Here is a 22,928-nt window from a genome sequence, read left to right on the forward strand (position 1 = left end):
GCCTTTTAGGTTGGATATTAGGTAAAGGTTCTTCCCCCAGAGGGTGTTTGGGCACTGGAACAGGCTCCTCAGGGCAGTGGTCACAGCACCAGCCTGGCAGAGCTCCAGAAGTGTTTGGACAATGCTTTCAGGCACAGGGTGTGACTCTGAGGGATGGTGCTGTGCTGGGCCAGGGGTTGAACTTGATGATCTTTGAGGGTATCCTTCCAGCTCAGCTGTGATTGATCAAGAGAAGCTTGAGAATGTCCACAGTTATAAAACCTAACAGTTCTACCACAATGCATAAATCTAACAGAAAAGATGGCAGCCATAATAGCTCAAGAGTATGTCTAGTATCCCAAGATGCTGGGTGTTCTGCCTCTATATTTTATCAGCATACTGAGCTGTTCCTGGAATATACACATAGCAATGTGTATCATACACAGTATAAAATTTGAGAAGTTTTAAGTAAAATTTTCAGATGCAGGTCAGTTCATTCTATAGCTGTTCACAGTTAAATCACCACTCACCTCCAGCTCCAAAGTACCTCAGCTGTGTATTGTAGCTATAAGGATATGTAGACACAGTTCTAGGTCCTTGTGCACCATTATTGGGACAGTTAAAAGGTAAATATTCAGGTCTTCCTTCCCCTCTGCTTACTCCAGTCAATAAAGATGCTGTGGTCACAGTTTGTGTTGAAATACACAAGCTTGCCAGTGTTAGCAGACTAGCTAACTAGAACTGGCACTGTGGTGCTTGGTGCTGCCCCCTTTGTATACCCAGCTTCACTGGAAGGTTTTTGCAGTTTGTACTAAAGTGGGTTTTAGTTCCCATATTAATGATTTAAAATTTGTGTTGGTGTGTCTTTGCAAGATTCACTGGTGTTTTATGGACTGAAGTCTTGAAAGCATCTAGAGTTACAAAATTAAATTATAAAATGATAAAGTATAAGCCTCTTCTGCCCAGAGAATGGTTCTGGTGAGCATTCCTTTCAGCATTTAAGACACCCATTCCAAAAACTTGTGAAATTCCCAGGGGAGTTTTTCACAATCTGCAAAAATGCTTTAAGCATGCTTGAGGAATGAAGAAGAAAAGGCTTGACATTTATTTTGCAGGGACTACTGTACAATTTAAGGTCCTTTTTCTCTGCTGCTAGAGTTCTCTTCTGTAACATTTACACCCAGTTAAACAGTATAATTCTGCTGATCCTTTAATTTACTGATGCTGGAAATGTAAAACCTAGTTAATGTAACAGCCCTTTAGAGGAAAAAAACAGGTGCAAAGAAAAGGAGACTGTTGATGGGAAAATCCCGGGGAAACCACAATGATGAACACAGAAACATTAAAATGGGAGTACCATTTAAAGCACTGTCCAGGTGCTTTATGTGTGCCTATCCCTGATGTCTCAACTTCATGCAAGTAATTTACAGAGTTTTTAGATAAGCAAAATGGTCTTCAAAATGTTTAGGAAAAAATACAATAAGAGAAGTAAAATTCAGGTAGAACCACTTCTACAAAGTGCTGATTTAATTAAAAGTCAATGAAGGCATTTTATATTTCACTGGAATGGTCTAATGGGAGTAAATGCTTATTGCCTTGTGAAGCAGGGGTTGAATTTGAGACAAATCAAAAAGCTTGTAATTGAGTTCAGTGGGAGCAAAATCAAACCATGAGCATATATGTAATTCTTAATTTACATGATCTGCAGAGAAGAAAACTGAGTTTGCCCAGAGATGAGTAAAATAATTTTTAAAATATATTTCAACAATGGATGGTCAGATTTTATCTTTAACTATAATATGCACAAAGAAGGTACGCCCTGCTAACTTGCATAGGACAAATTTGATTGTGATCTGAATTTGCAGTAAGAGTTTTTGTGTTAAATATTCCTCTGAATTGTTGCTTTTTCAAGTGTTACTGCATAATTTATCAGTGTCCTGCTAGGTCACATTGAATAGAGCTTTCAGGCCATTCTAATGTGGATAACCATAAATTCCAAGTTCTTTTTAAGTAATGTGTTAGCCAGTAGAAATTGCCCTCAGGTACTGTGCTGATGCAATGCATTAAAGAACCAAAGACAGAGACTAGGATAATAAATATCAGCAAATCTGTCTGCATGTTTGAATTGTAGCTAGAAATGTTACAGTTACTTTTCTTTGATCAAATTTAGATAACAAAGAGGGTAAGTTCAGTTAAAACTCCATCTGGGAAGACAAATATTTGTTGTCTGATTCCTTTAAATCAAAAGGATTCATAATTACTAAGTTTTTTCTGTATCCCAAGTGCTAGGCCATCCACACTCAACCTAAAACCTCAGCTTAGCAGTTTTATTCAAGAATTTATTAAATCTTTCAGTGACCTATGATCTTTTTGTCTATTCAGCTTCTCCAGCAAAGATGCCTTTTTTTTCTTCAGGACTGCAGTACATAATGACACAGTTGAAGAAATATAGTAAAAGCTATTGAAAACTTTAAAACCTTACTACCTAACTTCAGGCAAAACTGAACCAATAGAGATTTCTATTTCTGCTGTAGTTTCAAAGGCACATGTAATATTAAGAATTATAAACCCTAACAATTATTTAAATAAGGGAAATAATGACATGATTGGATCCCTGTGTAAAAGCTCAGTAACTGAACAGAAGCTATTTTACAATCAGCAATTCTTTAGGTAATTGCTTGGCAACAGGCTAATTTCTGTTTCTGTTTCAAGAACCACAAGAATGCTGCTTCCCGTCTGATGGAGAGTGACCGGCTGATCAATAGCCTGCCCCCAGTGAAATGGACAGAGACAGCTGTGGCTTTGGCAGCACGGCTACATGAGGAATGTGTAACCTTTATCGTTGCAAACTTCCTACACATAGTACAAAGTGAAGGCTTCTCTGTTTTGTTGCAGGTAAAAGTGCCCTCAAGCTCTTATATGCTTCCAAATAAATTGAATTATATCACATTTCTGAAAGATCAGGCTGCTGAATTACCAAAATAGTCTCAACTTTTGCTTTGAATTACAATTCTATGGAAAAAAAAAGAGAAAGAAAAAACCCACCAAAACTAAGAGTTTGGGGGTGGGTTTTTTCAGGTTTGTTTTAAAGCATATAAATGCTTTGATACACAGTGCTAATACTGCATTCAGATTATGTGCTTCAGTTAAGCAAAAGTTCCAATTGGTTTCTGTGTTGCTTAAAAAAAGCTTTCAGACCCCTGGAAAAACAGCTCGGATTTACAAGATGATGAGTATGAGCAGTGTACTCAAACTTCTGCTGATTTCTGTGGTCAGTTCTCTGGTGAGAACTTACCTAGTCACCCAGCCAGTTCATTTCTCATCTGAAATATGTTTTTTAATATGTACAGAGGAGTGAAAAAAAGAAAGAGGGCAATGTTAAAACAATTTGCCTTTGGATCCAGAGTTGTGTGGGGCTGTAAATTCATCACAGTGTGCTTGTCCCTAAAATTTCTGTTAACGAGCGAGGCCTCATGATAATTTGCTAGACTCCTGGAGAGGGGTGGGGTTGTGGGATGGATACAAAAGAAGATGCTCAGCTTTGGAATACCTCCTGCACAGCTTGATAGCAGATCCTCTCTGCTCGGTAATGCTTTTGCATACAAAGTACACGCTTTTGTTTTAATAGACTGCCTTTTGTTGTTTCCTCAGGCACAGGCAATGAGCAGCAAACCTGACCTCCTAGAACTAATTTTCAATGCAATTGAAAAAAGCATTAATAATGAAAATAGCTGCTTTCTTCTTGTAGCAGTGGATATGTTGCTGGACTCTGCAAATGTGAAGGAGATGGTAGGTTTTTAAATGTGCAGTGCTTGTAGAAAAACTATTCTGGTACAGTTTCATGCCATGGTTCAAATCAGATGATATGGTGTGAGCTCAGATGGCTCAGTCATGCAGCTGGGGTCAGACAGAAAAGCATCTACATAAATCCAAGGTCCTTTTGGAAGTACAGAAAATGTAGGCATTTGTTGACTTCAAAGAGAAACCCCATCCTGGCATAAAAAAATTCCTGTGTATTACTGAAAATATAAGTCCTATGGGCAACACTGCCCTATTGATCTTTACTGTGACTTTAAATCTGTGATAAGAGAAAAACTTATCAAAATGTTGCATTACCTAAAACTTACAGGGGAAGAGAGTTTATTCTCTTCCTTCCTAAATATTTCCCCTGCTTTTTGTGAAGGTTTTTTTTTTAAACTGTCCTCTAAAGCAAGGACTGACACTTAATCCAGTGTGTGTTTTTTGGATTGGGTGGAGTTGTCAGCCTCCATGTGTGTAACATACCGTATATATTCACACAATCTAAATAATGACATTTAAGCTGTGGTTGGCTAATTCTGGGAACAATTCATAAATAGTATGACAAAGAATAAAAAAATAAATGAAATGTTAATTACTGCAATCTGCTGCTATTATAGATTTACTTGGTCAAAGCAATGAAAATTTAATCAAATACATTATTTTTCCCTGGAGTATTTGACCTTGTTGTGACACAGCTGATGGTGAAGAGCTGTTATGGGGTTCATTTAAAAAAAAAGAAAAGGAAAAAAGGAGCAGTGAGAGCAATGTAGTGTTAACTAGTGCTGTAATTTGTAGGTTTTAAACTGTAGAAAAAATCACTGTGGTGGGCAATAATCCTTCAAAAACAGCATCTCCATCTACCAGACCATTATAAAATATAAGTGATGACATCATTGATCTAGCTTAGGGAGTAAGTAGATTCTGAAAGGAATAATGACTGGTTGCTATGACAATATGCCCCTCGCCAGCTGCTGATTTGTTACTTGAACACAGGGTTTTACGTGCAAGATCCAGGCGCTGCGTGATAAGCTCTGGGTCTTCCTGGTTCAGTCTTTTTATGCTGTTCGTCACACAGAAGGCTGGAAGCTGATGAGGCCAGACCATCAACAGAAAATACAAGCAGGTATGTCTGGCATCAAATGGCATTAGAAATTTTTAGCAATCTGTTCAGTGGATACAATGCAGATGGAATTGTGGAGCCTGATACAAACTGAAGCAAAATTTTGCTGCTTTGTGTTTTGAAGTGGTGTTTTAGAATAGAAGCATGATGGCATGCTTAGGTAGTTTCAAACATGGGAATCAGTAAGTCTTTTTCTGTGAAGAGTCTTCTCTGCTTTTCTTTTTAGGAGTATATATAATAGAACCCCTCCACCATCATGTAGATGGATTCTATTCTTATTTACAGCTACTTTAAATTACTGAAAACACTGCAGTAGGATTAAAAACGTGATCTGCCTCATTTTTAAGGAGATAAGAGCTGTGGATGAATTAAATTTGCACAAAGCAGATTATCCATTCCCTGAACTCCGTTTCTGTCCTTTATCGTTTTCTCCATGATGTAAAAATACTGCTCGTCTCTTGCATAATGCTCATCCTGTGCACTGGGAGCAAATGCAGATAGCTGGGCTGCTCGGCTGGCTGGCATTGTGATCTTGTGTGTGCTGCTGCAGAGAGCCCCTAAGGAGCTGCATGGTGTGCTCTCAACATTTTAACAGACAGCACTTCCAGCAAAAAGGAGTTTTTGTTCTGAATGCTCCTTTGTTTTGAAGTACACTAGTATTCTGAGGATGTGGAACTGATGATGGAGTTCAGGTTCTGGTTTAATATTAGCTTTGACAGTACAGTGTTGTAAAAGAAAAGAATGTTAAATACTGCTCTGAATTCAAATCGCTTTTGATTCAAAGGAGATGTGAACATTTTTATATCCCTAAAGACATTAGCAGCAATATCATAATTATATACCTAGAGGTAAATGCAAATTTTATTCTACGATTACATGCTGAAAGATGCAGTGACAGTCTTTCTAAGCATGATTTAGGAATGTAGTCAAGTAATATCTCATACTACTCTGTACAACAGGGATAGGATTTCTTCTTGAGTATAAAATCCTTCAGAAGCAGAGGAGTTGCCTTTAGAAAAAAGGGTGGGTTGTTCTCATTTGGGGTGGTTTACTTTTAAGATGCTTGTGTCCCTATTGTGAATGATGTTTTGGCCACTTTACACTAGTGCTTTCAATAGAAAAAAATATTTAAAATCAAGGTGTGTCTTAATTTTCCAAACTCCATATTGCCAAAAATTATTTTGTTTTCTTTTAGGTTAAATTCTGACTAAAGTTGCATATATTTTATATATGAAAAGGCTGAAATGTTTGCATGAATTATCTGGTTTTAATCACAGGCAAAGCAAACCTACAATATTGCTAGACAAATTTTAATCTTCAGGTGAAATGCATGTAGGATAACTTAGATAAACTTTCATCTTAAAGATTACTGTTGGTGGCTTTGCTCCTAGAAATTTAGCTTATGTAGATTTAGAAGGCTATAATAGAGGAGGAAAAATGCCAAATAAGAGAGATGATATTGTGGTTTTTTCATTTACAGCCTGTCTTGTGTTTTCTTAAGCACAAATTTATAAGGATTTTGTCTTAATATATTGGTATGTATTAATATGCAGAGTCATTGCTAGAAAAAGGATTTGATCCCTGGGGTGCCATTTTCAGCATACCTTTTGTGTGATTTTTAGAGACTTAAATAAAAATTGTTTTTAGTATCTTTAGCAAGAATTCAGAAAAATTTTTGTAATATACATACAAAAAATGTTTCCATGTATAGTACCTCAGAACATGAGGCACTGAATGCCTACATTTTTTAATATATTTTTTGCAAAACCTTTTTTCCAGTTGAAATATGAATACAGACATAAATGAAACCTATCGATTCTGGGTCTGTACAGTGTCTATAAATATCCCTTTTGTGTTCTACAAGTGCAATTGATTCAAAAGCTTTGTTGAAAACTGCTTTCCTCCCAGAGTACATCAGATGAAAAAAAAGACATTCACTGCCTGAAAACTCCACATGACAATCACAGGGATAATTCTCATGACTTTACGCTGCATGCTATCTAAAGAGGCACTATGACCTTACTGTGTACATTTAGGTGTTTTGGCTTTGCCAATTTTGAAAACTAGTATCATTTACTTTAATGTAATTAATCTTTTCTTTATAGAGTATAAATAAATACCTTATAATAAACCATACACTTAAAGGCTGTTAGTACTCTAAATCTGAAGGTATCTTTTTGTAAATTTTGTACACTTTTAAAGGTCTCAGTGCACTGCTAGCTATAAATGAATTGAGCTTGAATAAACAAAAGTCTCACTATGGACATGGGGAAACAGAAGAGTTAAGTAACTTGCTTATGGCCATGTGATGTCATTGTAGATCCCACATTTTTTGTTCCAAACATAAAACCATGTATTTCCACTTAACATTTGCCATGTCACCAAAAAGTAGCCCTTCTAGAGTAATTCAGGACCCAAAGAAGTGCTTTCTGATTTCACATGATGTTAACTGAGTAGGCTGGCTTGATTTCTGTCCCCCTTTTTTCCTGCCAAACGGTGAAGAAACTGCTTGTTCCTTTTACAGCTGCATTTGACAAGGGTGATGACCGAAGACTTGGTAAAAAACCTGTATTCACCAGTTCTCAGGTAAACATTTATATCCAAACGTTTAAAACATTCATATAATTCCAAACAAAACTATTTTCATTATTTGTTTAAATTTATACTTATTTTCCATATTGTTTAATGGAACTTGTTTTTGAAAAAAATCTGTATTTTCTTGTAAACTGTTTCTGCAGAATCAGTAATGACTACTGGAAACATCTTAGGACTTAGACTCTGTTCTGCGATATTTTCAAACAGATAAGCTCAAATAAAAGGCAGGAATTTGCATTCAGAACCTCACATTCCTCTCTTGCTACATAATGAAACTCATCTGTTTCCCAGAGCAAATGGTTTGCTATTGAGCTAATGAATCTCTGCTATTATTACAAACCACCACAACACTGAGTCTGTTACACTCCCTGCTCTGAAAACTCTTCTATTGAAACTCACACTCAAAACTACATTAATAATTTGTAAAAACCAGTATGGGTTTGACATGATTTGACAGGCTTGCGTACACTGCAATGACACTGGTATCACAGAGATCCCCTTTTGTGCACTTAATTCTCCATGTTTGAGTTCCTCTTTACCTGAGAGAAACAATATTGACATTTCTGTGTGGATACACTTTTTGGTAATGGTTAAAACCATCCTGTAAAATCATATATTACAAGTATGTTTTGTTTGGGTTTTTTTCTGATGCCATTTTTTTCCCTAGCTAAATAAAACTACATCTGTTGGTATAAGGAATACTTCCTGGGCAGAACACGGCAAGAAAGATTGCTGGGGAGATTCTTCCACTAATCAGGATAAAATGAAATCTGATGGATTAGGAGCATCTGGACATGCATCCACCAATAGAAACACTGTTAATAAGACTTCAAAGCATGAGGATGTAAAGGGGAAAGATGGCAAAAAATTAGTTTCCAAGATTACTAAGGATTCCAAACCTGGAGAAAAAGCTGCTTTGCCAAAGGCTAGAGCTGTTATAAAGACAAAAATAGAAAATAATGGAAATGTGAAGGCTGAAAGCATGCTTACCAAGCAAGATATAGAAAAGACATCATCTTCAAGTGGACAAAAAAATTCAGGAAGCAGCAAAGGACTAAGGAATCACGAAGGAAAAGTTGCAGGTGCCAGACCTAAAGTGCTGACAGTAACTTCAAGCATGCAGAACAAAACAAAGCCATTGAAAAAAACCACAGGGAAGGAATCTCCCTCCTTGGTGACTGTTGCAGCAACTTCCAGCCAGTCAGCAAATTCAAACATGGATATCCAGACTGCGGGTGAACAGACAGAGGAACCCAAAGAGGACAAATCGGTAGAGGAAGGGAAAAAACAGACTGGTAATTTTTTTAAAATTCTTTCTTTAATGTCCTCTTCTGATTGGTCTCAGGCTGGTCATACACTGAAAACCAACCAGGGAAGCTTTAAGACAATCTACTAGAAATTGATAAGAGTTACATTCTTCCCCTGTAAATGAGTATAAACTGACTTTTTGGTCAATTAATAACCATCTAAAACAGTAAACATTTTACACCTTTAGCATGTATGATCTTCTCAATAACTGATCTTCATATATTAGAATTTTTTCAGTACTTATGTGCAGTGCATTTGCCTCTGTAATTAACTTTGAATTTACTCTACAGTAGTGAAAACAAAGGTATCTGTGAAGGTATCAAATGGAGTCACCACCAAAAAAAAAAAGACTGAGCTTGAGGCTAATGCCACAACAAGCAGGTATGTTACAAAGCAATATGCTGCTTCATAGATGTGTGCATGAGTGTATGAGTTTGGGAAGAAAGGTTTCAGGTGAACTATTAAGCTTACCATTAGATGTTCTTTTTACTCTGAGAATAGATGTCTGTAGGATGTTATTTGCAAAACAATTTGAGTTAGCTATTGGCAACTCTGCTGTAAAGATAAAACTGGTTTGGCTTTTGTGTTGGACTGCTGCATGTTAATAATTTTTAAATTGTTATAGATCATTCAGAATTCTGCATACTGGAACAGTTAATGACTACACAAGGTGTTGTAAATGTACCATTTCTGGAATCCTTTAGATTAAACTGGATAGGAGGGAGCTGAAGTGACATTGTGAAATGGGTCATTATATACACACGTTTGTACATAAATTAAAAATATAGATATATATTTAATTTTTATTTTCAAAAAGTTTACTTTTTAGGTTGCATTTTCAATGTTTATATATGTGTGCACGTTGAAAAACATATATTTCTTGTTTAGATATAATTAAAACATTGCTAGATCTAAGCCTGGAAATAATGGATGTAATGATTTCTTTGCAGTCTGACAAAAAAAACAACAGGAAAAGGGTGTAATGATCAAAATGTACAAGCTGTTCTGAAGAAAAAAGGGAATGTGAGTATGAGTTCTGCAGCACAGCAAAAGACTCAAAATACACCTACCAATTCTCCCAAGAACCAAGGTAAAGTTTAAATGATCTGCCACTATTATGCAAAGCTTTGAGATCTGTTTGGTTTTTTGCGCAAGTATTTGGAAAAATCTTCTGGAGAATTCTGGGTTTTTTCCATATTTCACTTTGGTGACAGTCCTAAACTGTAAAATGCAAATTAATGTGTCAACTTCAAAATACTTAAAAGACAGTCTTCACTGCCAGTCAGTGTTTTCTTCTGCTTGTTTAATCTGCATTGCAGAGTCTTCCATTTGCTGATCCCCTGCACTTCTGCATTTGGAACCATTTGAACTGAGCTCAACCGAACTTCTGTAGGTCGAGCATCGGTAATAAGCCTCAAAGATCTGGACTGCAGACTGCTTTATGCTTCCCCAATTAGGTGTTTTCCTATCTCCCCCTCTCAGTAGTGCTGTTTGGGGCTGATACTGGCCTCAAACAAATACTCAATTTCAACAGCTACTGATAGCAGGGGTAGGAAATGACAGTGTAGAACACAGAGAGGAAACACTTGTTTAGAAGGATATAAGGTGTTAAGGATGGAGCTTCAATATTCAAGTTTTATCTGAAATGCACTGTGATATAGAAGACACAGGTTCTGTCAATTTGTGATCATTAAAGATCTTGCAGTATTTTCTGACTGAGCAGGGACATTAACTCTGGTATTCTAATCACATTATAACTAATGTAATTATTTTTTGCCTCTGTTCATTTTCTCTACAATATAAATTGAAAACAGTACTTATTACTTCCTGTGCTAAGCTGCTGTTTAGTGTTTGTATGCATTAGAGAGCTGCTGCTTTCTTCTTTAGGGATGACTGCTTCAGTTACAGGCTGAAGTGATTCCTGTCTGTATATTCTATGAACTGCTTTAAAGGTGCCAAGATGGTATTTTTGTCTACTGTTTGTTATTTCACATCTTAATTCTTTAACAAGCCTTAAATCCCTTAATTACATTAAAAGTTGAGTAACTTGTTTCTTAACATAAACAAACATTAACATAAAATTGGTGAATATACTGTGACTGGCACATACAACCTTTATAGTCTTTTTTACTGTTTGTTAGGACCTCAGGGGGAATCACCAAATTCACTGAAATCAGGAATATCTCCAAAACATAATGAAGAAAAAAATGTGTTACAAAACCTGGTTCAGACAACACTCCCAGAAAAACATCCTTCAGCTAAGAAGAAGAGTATTAAACAATCACAAACACCTGTAGCAAAAGCCACTTCAAAAATAACACCTAAGACTCTGGCTCCATCAAAGAATGCTGAGATTACGAATAGTAAAGACCCGAAACAGAAAACAGCTGTATTAAAATCTCAGTCCTCTGCCCAAAAGTATTCAAGGTGTGATTCTCCTGTTGTCCAGAAGAATATGCACACCTCTGAGCACAGAAGTTCAGGACAGAAACTTGAGAAAAACACGGCTGATGCTGTGGCAGGTCAGCTTCATGACAATAATGAATGCTATTCTGCCAATGAGTCTTTAAAACCTGCCACAGAAAGTAGCAGTGACAATAAATTGCTGGAGTCCTGTCAATCCAATAAACAACAATTACCAGATTCTTCTGAAACTGTGCAATACAAAATACAATCCGAATCTTCTCCTCCTCAAATTGCAGAAGAAACTATTTATAAACTGAATGTTTCAATACAAAATGACAGGGAAACAAGACAAATCTGTGGAGATCAGACTGGAATTAGAAAGACTGAAGATCCAGCGAAAGATGATAATACAGCTGAATTTCACTGTCATGCACCGTCTTCCAGTGATGGATATTCAGACTTTTCTGAGGAAACCAATCAAAAGGCTATTGTTTTAGGAGAACTGGTGAAAGATTCAAAAGCAGCAAAAGTCTGTAATGAACAGAGTGATAAAATAAACTCTGAAACAGGTTATAACTATGGTGAAAGTGCTTTGTCAAGCCCTTCCCAAGTAACCAATAAAGAGGATGAGACATCATCTTCTCAGATCCATGTGGAAGGATTTCTTACAGTTGAAGAAGTGTGTGATACATCAGCCTTGACTGAATATAAATCAGTTACAACAGATATAGATGATGCTTCAGAATGTTCCACAGAACAAATAACAGAAAAGTATTCACCTAATTACACAGAGCTTATAGAGCCTATGGAAATGCCAGAAAACCATGAAAATGCAGAAATTCCCTTTGTGGACCATTGGAGTACTGGCGCTGTAGATGCAAAAGAGAGCCCTGAATCAGATACCGGCAGTGCAACCACCTCCTCTGATGATATAAAACCAAGATCAGAAGATTATGATGCCGGAGGCTCTCAGGACGATGAGGGATCCAATGAAAGAGGAATTTCTAAATGCAGTACTATGTTATGTCATGATTTTCTTGGAAGAAGCAGCAGTGACACAAGTACACCTGAGGAATTAAAAATTTATGATAGCAGCCTAAGAATAGAAGTGAAAATGAAAAAAGAGAGTTCTGATCTCTTTCGTGTTAATTCAACAAGTGATGATGAAATACCAAGAAAAATTTGGTCCCATCAAGACGGTTCCCGGACCACGACTAGAGAAAGCAAAAGTTCTACTTTTGGTAATGCTCAGTTTACTCAGGAAGCAGACCAAGTTTCTTCTTCTGCTGATGAAACAGAAGATGACAGATCTGAAGCAGAGAACGTTGCAGAAAACTTTCCCCCATCAAATGTTCCTACTCAACAGTTCCAAGGAATTGATAATTTAGCTTTTGAGGATGCAGCAGAAAATGATACTGCAAGTCAGGAGTTTTCTAAAACTAAAAATTTCAAACGATCTGTTTTACTTTCAGTAGATGAATGTGACGAATTGGGAGCCGACGATAAAGTGGAAGCTCACACTTCACGTCAGCACTCAATAGATTCTCTTACTCCTTCGGAAGTATTTGACAGTGTTTCTCAAGAGCACCATGGAAATACATTTTATTCAAGATACCCATTGGAAACTGAAGAGGGATTCCCGGATGGCAAACAGCAAAAGGATAGAGACAATAGATCGGATAGAAGTGGAAGTTCTGTCCTGCTTCTTCACGGTACTGAAATCCCAGGAAAGGAGAATCAAGGTGCTTCAATGACTGAACAAAACTGCCCAGAGAAAGTATATTCAGCAGGTAGTCCACATCCAGGAGAAAACCAGCAAGTAAATATGAAGAATGAGGTGGCTGGTGAATTTCAGCAGTGCAATAAGTACTTAGACAATGATGCAAAATCTCAAGAAAGACCATGTCATCTGGATCTTCAGCAGAGAGAAACTAATTCTGATGTGCAAAAGAGCAGCTCTGCAAAACCTGTAGAAGCCAGTAAGAATCAGATGCTGACTCAGGAAAGTCAAGTGAGAGACAGTCAACCAGCAACTACTGAATGCGATAATACTGATTTACTTCCAGGTAATGTACAGAAATAGAAACATTCAGTCATTCAAAACCAAATTAATAGGGAAAGCTTTGGCAATTTGTCTGGGATTGAATCCTGAACTGAAGTAATTTTTGATGAAACAGTATTTAAATATTTTTAAGTATTTCACTTGGGTAGAGAAATGCTTGTCTGTTTGAAGTATCCGTCAGTACCCTGCTGTTCAATGAGAAACTTGACTACAAGAAAAGAGATTTCCTGTAATGCTAAAAGAAAGATTGGATGCAGTTGTTTGTACTTCAGTTATTTTTGATCCAATCTAACATTGACAGCATCAGCTTTTGATGGAACCTTAGTATTTGTTTTGTCTGCTTGACAACATATAGTATGTCTGAATGGGATGTGCAATAACTAAAGTAATAACTTTAACTAAAGCGCACTGAACTGTTTACCTGAACAGCTATATGCATTATTGTTGTAATTTATTTATTTATATACTATATACAAATTTGGATCGTTCTCCCACTGAATATAACTGAATATTTGCCATATATACCAGTGGGAGTAGGTTTGAACTCTGCTTTAGAGCTTATAAGACGTCTAAAATTCTAAATTTTACCAGTAAAAGCTTATTTCCTAAAGAGACATTATACTTAGAACTGATGCTTATATACAAAAAAGTTCTAACTTGTTTCATGTAGCTAGATGAATACTTGTCTAGTTTTGTGTTTTGTCTTCTTTATCTCAATACTCCAGTCTGTTTATCCCATCAAAAATATACAATAGTGTTGATTACAACTATTGTGTATTCGAGAGTAATGAAACACTCCTGATGATCTATGTTCAGCCAGACCACAGAACAAGAAGACATTAAAAGTTGTACTATTTTTTTAAGTTTGCTTGCCCTTGCCTGCAGCTGCCCTTGCATGAACAGTGTAGAAATAAGCCTGTGGATAAAGAATTTTGGTTTTAATTCTCTTCTAAGCTGACATAGCTTAAGTCACCATTCAGTAATCATTCTCTATTAATCCCCTCTATGCACCTCCTGGTCTAAATTTAATTTATGTAGTAAATGAGAAATTTCATGTGCATTAAGTGTATATTTACATTGTCATTTTCTGTATCAGAAACTTAATTATGGAGGTTATTGTTAATTACCAGTGGTGATTGCTGCTTTAACTTAATTTATAAATCATACTTTGTTTTTATATAGGAAATAAATGCCTCAAATTTTGTCAATTTTGTATAACCCTCCATCCCCCCTTTTTTTAACCTGATTGGATTATCCTTCCTGAATGAATTAAATTTTGCTCTACACAGCCCTGAGGGGAGGATCATCTACAATTTTTACATTGTACAGTATTGTGAATTATTTCAGGAGACATAGATGATTATGACACAATGGCACAAACCTGCATGTATGAACATCGGCCTTCAAAAACCCTTTCTCCAATATATGAGATGGATGTTGGAGAAGCAATTGAGCAGAGGATGGATTCAGAAACAGCAGATCTAGAGATGGATTTTGAAGATCAACAGTTTGCAGAACAGGACTGGACTCTACTCAGGCAATTGCTATCTGAGCAGGACTCACATATAGATTTAAAAAACTCTGTTCCTGAAGACCTTAACTTAGCACAATGTCTTATCAATCAGACACTGTTTCTGGCTCGAGATGGTTCGAATCCTCAGGGTACCTCACAGGTTGACACATTCAGTAGGTGGACTGAACTCATGTCTCCACTTGACGACTCCTCAGCAAGCATTACAGTGGCAAGCTTTTCATCTGAAGACTGTTCGTCCCCTCAAGGGGAATGGACAATTCTTGAACTGGAAACCCATCATTAAGGTTTCAGCTGTTTGCAACTGAACTCCAACCCATTCCCCAAATCTATTTTTGATGAGTTGTTTCCATACCATAATGAAATACTGCATCAGTCAAGAACAAGCAATTCTTGATACTGAGGCAATCTTTCTGATAAAATGAGGTAAATATGTTACTTATCATCTAGATTTAATCACAAGTACAATAATTTTTCAAGACTTAAATGTATGTCTTTTCTAAAAATGAACTTGAGCATGTATTTTCTAGAATTGTTAGCAAAACTAGATAACATGAAAGAAAAGTCTGGGTTTCTGCCCTTCCTTTTTTCTTCTTTTTTGACATTTAATGTTCTCATTGATCAAAAATTTAAAGACGAATGCACTATAGTAGACCTATTCCTCTCCTTCTCCCCCCAATATGGTGACTTCATTTTACAACAATAAAGATTCAGAATTGTTGTGTCAAAAGATGATGTGTGCCAACACTACTTTAACTGACAGAAAAACATATTCAAAGAAAATGTTTGAATCTGAATCTGCCTTGGACCTTGTTAATATGAGCAGCTTGTTTCATCTGTTTCTTCCAGATTTGATTTTTGTGTTTTGGTTTGTTTTGTTTAGAAGTTTCCAATAAATTTTTTAAATTGCCTTTTCTTCAAATATAAGACTTCACAGGGTCTGTGCTGTACAAAGACCACTGTTTCTTTCATGAAAATGCACATATTTAAGTAAATATTTTAAATGGCATAGTGCATGAATTCAAAGGAGTTGATAGAATGTTGCTCCCGCTCTAAAAAACGGCATGTCTGATGTCTCCAAAAGTACACCTGAATCTGAAGTTGTGGTCAGTGTTACATCTGAAGTCTCATGTTAACTAGAATTACCTTCAGGCATTAATTAATTACACTTGCACGTTCTCATGCTGAAGTATAGCAAGATTCTCAGGAATTTGGTTTTGTGTGTTTTCATAGATGCCACATTTTTGGGAGTGGTAATAGGATTACTGCATCTTCGTTATTATTTCTAGTGTAGCTTTTATAAATGGAGACTAAATAACAATAACCTTTCTTTTAACTCAGAGGGAAATAGGATATACAGATAATTTTGCTGCTTTTGGCTCTTTGGGTGTGGATAGGACTGATCACTGTCTTTTCTGATTGACACGGGAGGAAGGAGTGAGAAACTTCTTGTAATTCTTCCCTAGTCAGAACTCCTGAAACATACAGGGCTTTCTTCCCTGCAAAGGCTGGACTCCCTTAAGATATCAGCATTATGGAAACAGTAGTGCTTGTTTTCCACACAGCTTAAAATCTCAAAAGGACGTATTCTACCTCCTCTTAGTCATTAACAGAAGTGCCTTCAGGAGTGGGTGCCATATAGGAGTAAAAGGCTAACTAACATTCTATTCTGGTTGAAACTATAGAAGTACACAACTTAAGCTGACTGTAACCACTGATAACACAGTCAGTTCTGCAAGCTTTTGCACAATTCCAGCAGTGCACCTTAACTTGACAAACTTCATTTCTTTTTGTTCATAGTCCGAAACTCAGTTCTGTGGAAATATGAACTTGCCCTAGTGTATGATTAAAGAAGTTATGACTTTTGATTTGACAGAATAAAAATCTTTGAGGCAAAATAATTTATCTAGCAAGGCACTTTGTTGAATTTCTGATACATAAGTAAAAGTAATGTTTTATTCTCAAAATGAATGGAGAAAGAAATTTATCTTGTTCTTTAATGTCAAGGTAAGGGAAAAAGGAAAACCTTCCTTTCTCTTTATGTCAGTGGAAGATTCTAAACTTGTGGAAGGAAGATGTTCAGTCTCATCATAAAAACCTTTCATCTGCTCTTTTCGCAGCAGGATAAATAGTCTGAGATATTGTAATCCAAACTATTATAAATGTAATACTCTGTATTTAACCCAGTCTTCATATTGAGGGAGTTAGAAGCACCTTTAGAAGTGCAAAACATCAAGAAAACCTATTTTTCACCTTCAGCATTTACAAGGTACATCAGTAGGTGATAAACTTTTGGATAAAATAGAGAACTATAGTACTGGCCAGAGTAAAAGATGAAGCTCAAGAGAAGCTCTTGGAGAAGGCCAAGGAATAGTGGTTTTTAATGTCTGTGTAAAGTACTAAAGTAAAAGCCGTCTACCAAAAAGTTTAATCACCTTTAAAATCCTGATGATATTCTGACAGTGAGCATTCTCATGTTAAAACAAGATGAAGTGATGGAAAGGAAAAGTGACAGAAAGTGAAAGAAGGGATCTTTTTGTCTATTTATTTTTCACTTGGCCCCTATTTTTAACTTTTTACTGAATTGACAACGTGACAATGAAAATTGACACAAAATTTCAAGTGTGTTGTATGAAATACAAACACATCTAGGATTTTTTAATTGTGGTTTTTGTCTTTGCATTTACTTCTTTTATTTGCTCATTTACTTAAATTAGCTTCTCTCCTCAAATCCTCAGTGCTGTTGTTGCAATTCCTTTAACAGTTTTGCAGCAGCCCACTGATTGGGATATGGTATTGTTCACTTGGTACAGAGGCAGCCATAGAATTCAGCTTCCCACAGCCAGATAGTGTCTGTAGGAGTAGCAGGAATAGAAAGTGGTATTGTTTTTAATTCGCGTAACTAGAGCGCCTGTGAGGCTTAATCAGACCAGCATCCCACTGGCTAGACATTGTACAAACAAAGAGCAAAAACAAAGACTGCCCACAGAGTGGTCAGAATCCAAGACAAAAGACAAAAAAAATGCACATGAATGGAAAAGTAAAATGAGAGTGTCAATATTTGTCTAGCTGATTAGCAATGGTTTCAGCACACCATCAGTTTAAACAGTCATTTTTTCTCCTGTATGCATTAGGTGAAGGGGAAACTTTAGGGTGAGATTTGAAGGCTGGATAACGAGGGAGCTGGAGTATATTCCTGACCAGCCTTATGTGCTGCCTAAACTGTTTGACCCTGACCTCATTCAGGGGAATGGTCAAGCTTTAAGCCAGGTGTAGGTAGCTATTTGTTTAATAGTATCAGTCACCTGAGTTCTTTGGAGTCCTTCTCATACCTCCTGGCAGTGAGTTTATCACTGTATTTGCCTATTCTCCAAAACAGGAGAGAATGGATAAAGGTTTGTTTGAAAACTTGATAGAGAAATGGGCTCCAAGTGAATAGTGATTATGAGATCCTGAAAGACCTCTAAAGCAAAGACAAAGTTGATAGATACATCTGAGGAAACACTGAAGGGATGTCAGTGAGGAAACTAAAAAGATGGCACAGTCAGAATACTACCTTTGCAGTAGTATTTGGAATAAGAGCAGTGAAATTGCTTTGTCAAAGCCTGAGAAAACCAGGCTGCAGTTAACAGGTGCAAATGACAGCTTACCTGAGATTGTACTGTGAATGGGCAAAGATGTCTGTATCCTACAGAGAGTAATGACACCTTTAGTAAACTATCCATGAAATTTAAAGGAGAGGACTTGGCAATCAGTCTCAGATAATGACCCTGATTTGGGCTACCTTGAATTACATGTTATGAAAGTGAAAAATAAGAAAAGATGTTTTACAGGTATTAAGTTTAAAAAAAGACTAGACCTCCAAAAGTGGTATCTGTAGGCATAATTACTTTTTTTTCACTTGGAAAGTCAGAGTCTAATCTGGACTGGAGAAGCAGCTCTGAAGGGTTTTTACACATAGATAATAGCTAATATTATATTTGTGGAGTAAGCCACCAACAGACATACTGCAGACAGAAAAGGGAAGGCCAGACACTTGGAACCATACAGGAAAGGCAGGAGGGGGAAGTTCTTCCAAATAATCTATTAAAATAAATTAGGGAAGCAAAGGAAATGAAAAGATGGAGGCAGGAGTCAAATGAGGATGAGAGGATTTAAGGAAAACTGCACCACTGGCTTCACTGAACATAGCTCCCAAGGCAGATGAGTATAAAATACCAGTTTTGAGGTTGATTAGGAAAGTATTCCTAGGAGCTATGGTCACAAAGAGAGATTGGCCCAGAGAGTCAAAGGCAACAGACAGCAGTTTGGTAGAGCCTGACAGAACTGCAGGAAGGAAACCAAGCCTAACCACTAAGAGAGAAACAACAGTTAAGAAAGGCAGATCAGTTAACAATATATTTTGGTTTGCTTTTTCAATGCATGAGATTATTCCATGTTTATGTAGTGTAGCAAAAGAAATGCAGAGGCTGAGACATAGTGAAGATCAGAAGAGATAAGTAAGCATGAAATGAGATCAGCAGGCAGTCTGGACTGCTACAAGTGATCAGATAAGTGCATAAAAAACCCAGACATCTGCTTTTGTGGTATAGGGGTTATGGAAAGGACACTTCATAAATTCTTACATTTTGCCCTTAGAAAAGCTTCCTCCAGAATCAAAGAATTACAGAAAAATCATAGCAATACAAGAAAATGTAGGCTTGAACTGACTTCCAAAGGTCTGTAGTCCAACCTCCTACTAAAAGCAGGGGTAACTTCAAAGTTAGATGGGGTACTTAGGCCCTCATCAACGTCCATAGCATATAAAATGATAATAAAGTCAGCAGGCAGAAACACAATGCTCATGGGAAACAGGTATTTGAGATTAAACTATTCTCACTACAATAAAACTACTCTGTGTGTCATTGGAAAATATTAATAATTGAGTACAAGAAATATGGCTAGCTTGCAATATTTTTAAGTTCTGGATGATATGTGACTGAACTGTATATGTTTAATAATCTTCTAACATACTTTTTAAGGTTTTATTTATTTCAAAATTATATTCAATTTTTGAGCTGGCAAATTTTATTACTATTTTGGAAGAACTAGGGCTAGAGAACTTCCTGTGTTTCTCCCAAAGACTGTCCCTAAGATGTGATCTCCTAGCATTGTCTATGAGTTTGTTTCACGGAATATGATTAAAAAAAAAAAAATCAGATACCTGTTCTAGGTTCATACTGTAGTAGACTATTTTATATATATGTCAATATATATTATTACCATCTGGAAAATAATAAGTAGCATGCTAATTCTACTTTGCTCCAGAAAACCTAAACCTTTGCATGAAGGAATTAAGAACTGCTCTTATGTTGTTCATCTGCTGCTGAGAACCAAGATATTTAGGAATTCATTATTTTGCTTTTACTGATGTCAAAAAAAAACCTCCTGCTGACGTCAGCTGAATGAGGTTCAGGGCTTGTTTATAATAATGCATGTACTAGAAATGCTATTTTTCCAATATACATATTTCGTAGTTTTCTAGTTCTATTCTACTAATAACATTGTAGAATTGTAGGTATGACAAATTACAGCTAGAAATACTTCAATTTAGGAGTCATAATTGTATGCATTCTGTTAATATTTCATTACTGGGGTGATTTAACATTTTTACATTGATGGATGACATTCTTGCCAGGACTACATAGGAACTGAAGACAAAAGATAAAATGAGAAGTATTGCAGCTTTATTACAACAGATGATTCTCTGGAAATGGGCTTTTAGATCAGAAATCAAATATAATTAGAAGCTTTCATCTTTTGCAGAAAACCCATTCTGATTTTCATCTTTCTCTCTTTAACAAAAGCTATATGTGATTTTTTTTTTTTAATAAGCTTTAATGTTCAACTTTGGAAAAATGACAGTTCAAATGTCTTCTTTAGCTAATTTAAAACCTAGCTTCTTCCCATTGACAACTACTGTGTGTTTAAAGAAGCTAAATCTGTAACAGATAAAAGGGATTTATCTAAGAACTGGATATCAGCTGGGGAAAAATACTGAGTTTGGTAATTTTTTTTAGAACTTTGTTTTTTTACAATTGATAACTAAAACCAGAAGAAGCTATGCAGAGTGGGCATGCACACCTATTTCTTGCACTTGACCTTCCTTTCATACTTCTCTTTGCAATTTGCACTGTGCACTCCATTAAGCCACAGTTCTGCAAACACAGAAGTGAATCCACAGCCACATCTGCAGATTGGCTTTCAGCTTAGCATTCCCTTTTCAGAGAGGGTAATGGAGCTGACACTGGGGGCAGGCACTGTGCACACTTGTGTTTTTATACAGTACTCAACTTAATGAGGTTCTAATCCTGATGAACCATCTAGATGCAGTTAAAGTGTGAAATAATTAATAATGGAATTCCATTAAATTCCTTCCCTGTTCTCCTTAAATGATTGCTCAGAAGACTGTCCAGTTAGAGAAATCAAAGTCCTAAGAACCTAACTTTTTGCATTACATACAACATAAGTTTTTTCTCTATTGTGCTGAATATGAATACATGTCTTCAATAACTCAAACCTTAATATCTGGAGGTGCTGCCTATAACTCAGTAACTAGATACATTTAACAAGGACACTGATGGTCAAAATAGGGTTTGTACACTTAGAGATCATGACTGTTAACTGGACTAGAGCGTGTATTCTGGGGAACCTGAAGAGAAGTTCACATGCACAAATTTGGGACTCAGCCCAATTACCTAGGTAGTCCATCATACTTTGTATTTATGCACTTGAAGACAGTGACTACTCCTTCTCAGCTCCCACCTAAGTTAGTGTGAGTGGTATCAGATGCAGGTCTATGAAGATCATGTTAGTTATGTGTCTAGACAGAGAGACTAGTTACTGGAGTAAAAATTTTGGCCCATGTACCTTAAATGTATAAAACAGTTTTGAAGTAAGTTGGTGAGAGTTGCATATCCTCACCTATGCAATCCTTAACATAGGGATTATTGCAATTTTCCTACAGTTGTGCTTAATGAAATAATTTTCATTCTTCACTTTGTTTTTAATAACCCTTTTTTGAGTGTGGCATGACATCCTGCCAGTAGTTGTATCAGTATGCTTAAGATCAATACAGATAGGACAAACTCTGTGTACATGCCAGATTCAGTGTAGGTAGTGTAAAAGCTTTTTGTGACTTTCATAAAATGAGGTAATATCCACAAACAAGAAACCCACCTCTAAGTCAAACTTCCTGCCTCTAACAAAATCTCCTCCTGTATCTGTAGAGAAAAAAAAAAAAACCTTCAATCTCTATTTTTTGGATTATCATGTAACCAAGATTACCATGTATCTGGATTATCTAGTAACCAAGATTAATCCAATATATGTATAATGGAATGCATATGAAGAAAGGTTTGAGTCACTACCTGTAGTCCATGGCTTTATGGTCCTGGAATATTTTGACCATTCAATCCTGTGGAGGGTGTTAAGCTCTCAAACCAAATGCTTGCATGTTTCCCACCTGCTTGCTTTCTACACTTAGATAATGAGCTGGGGCCTAAGTAATCCTATTTTGAAATGAATTCTTGTTAACATAGTGTTCTGTTTCAAGAATATCTGTATGGTTGCCTAGTCCCACAACCCTTCTTCCCCATGCTACATACTCAAGGTTCTTAGTTGATTTCTGTATGACAGAAAATAATAAATCCTATGTGTAAGTTAAAAGCTGAGTCACTGTACTTCATTCAACTTGTGGAAGGCTGACATGAATTTTATTTGTGCTCTGTAAATGGCAAAAAAAAAATTACTTTCCTTTTTCCATCTTTATTGAACCTTCACTCCTTTTTCTCCTTTAAAGGAAAATATTGACTTTTCTTTGATTGTGTCATGTCACCAGAGAACAGGATAGTTGGTATGGCTGTGAAGATCGACAATCAGTTTTCATATAAAAATACAGAGAAGAAGATACCTATGTAACAGTCCCACAAAATCAAACAATGGAGCTGATGTAGAACATATAGGATAGGGGCCAGGAGAACACAGAGAAACACTAATTGGATTATAGATTTTTGTCTTGTCATAAATTACTTATTCATTCAAATGCTTATGCCATTATCTTTATCATAGGGGAGTTCTAACCACAT

The 22,928-nt window shown here is 36.4% G+C and overlaps 1 protein-coding gene across 2 annotated transcripts in view; it reads left to right on the forward strand.

Annotated features, from left to right (window-relative positions):
• BTBD8 (BTB domain containing 8) overlaps nucleotides 1-22,435 on the forward strand; it is a 37,951-nt gene extending 15,516 nt beyond the window's left edge. For both annotated transcript variants that reach the window (XM_030226433.2, XM_050977357.1), the window contains 9 exons: nucleotides 2,692-2,874; nucleotides 3,631-3,768; nucleotides 4,774-4,903; nucleotides 7,425-7,486; nucleotides 8,163-8,790; nucleotides 9,094-9,184; nucleotides 9,754-9,893; nucleotides 10,945-13,275; nucleotides 14,619-22,435. In XM_030226433.2, coding sequence (XP_030082293.2) covers nucleotides 2,692-2,874; nucleotides 3,631-3,768; nucleotides 4,774-4,903; nucleotides 7,425-7,486; nucleotides 8,163-8,790; nucleotides 9,094-9,184; nucleotides 9,754-9,893; nucleotides 10,945-13,275; nucleotides 14,619-15,088 — 4,173 coding nt within the window. In that variant the 3' untranslated portion in view covers nucleotides 15,089-22,435. The remainder of the gene's footprint in view (nucleotides 1-2,691; nucleotides 2,875-3,630; nucleotides 3,769-4,773; nucleotides 4,904-7,424; nucleotides 7,487-8,162; nucleotides 8,791-9,093; nucleotides 9,185-9,753; nucleotides 9,894-10,944; nucleotides 13,276-14,618) is intronic.
• The last annotated feature ends 493 nt before the right edge of the window (nucleotides 22,436-22,928 follow it).

This window comes from Serinus canaria, chromosome 8 (assembly GCF_022539315.1).
Source record: "Serinus canaria isolate serCan28SL12 chromosome 8, serCan2020, whole genome shotgun sequence".
Classification (NCBI taxonomy): domain Eukaryota; kingdom Metazoa; phylum Chordata; class Aves; order Passeriformes; family Fringillidae; genus Serinus; species Serinus canaria.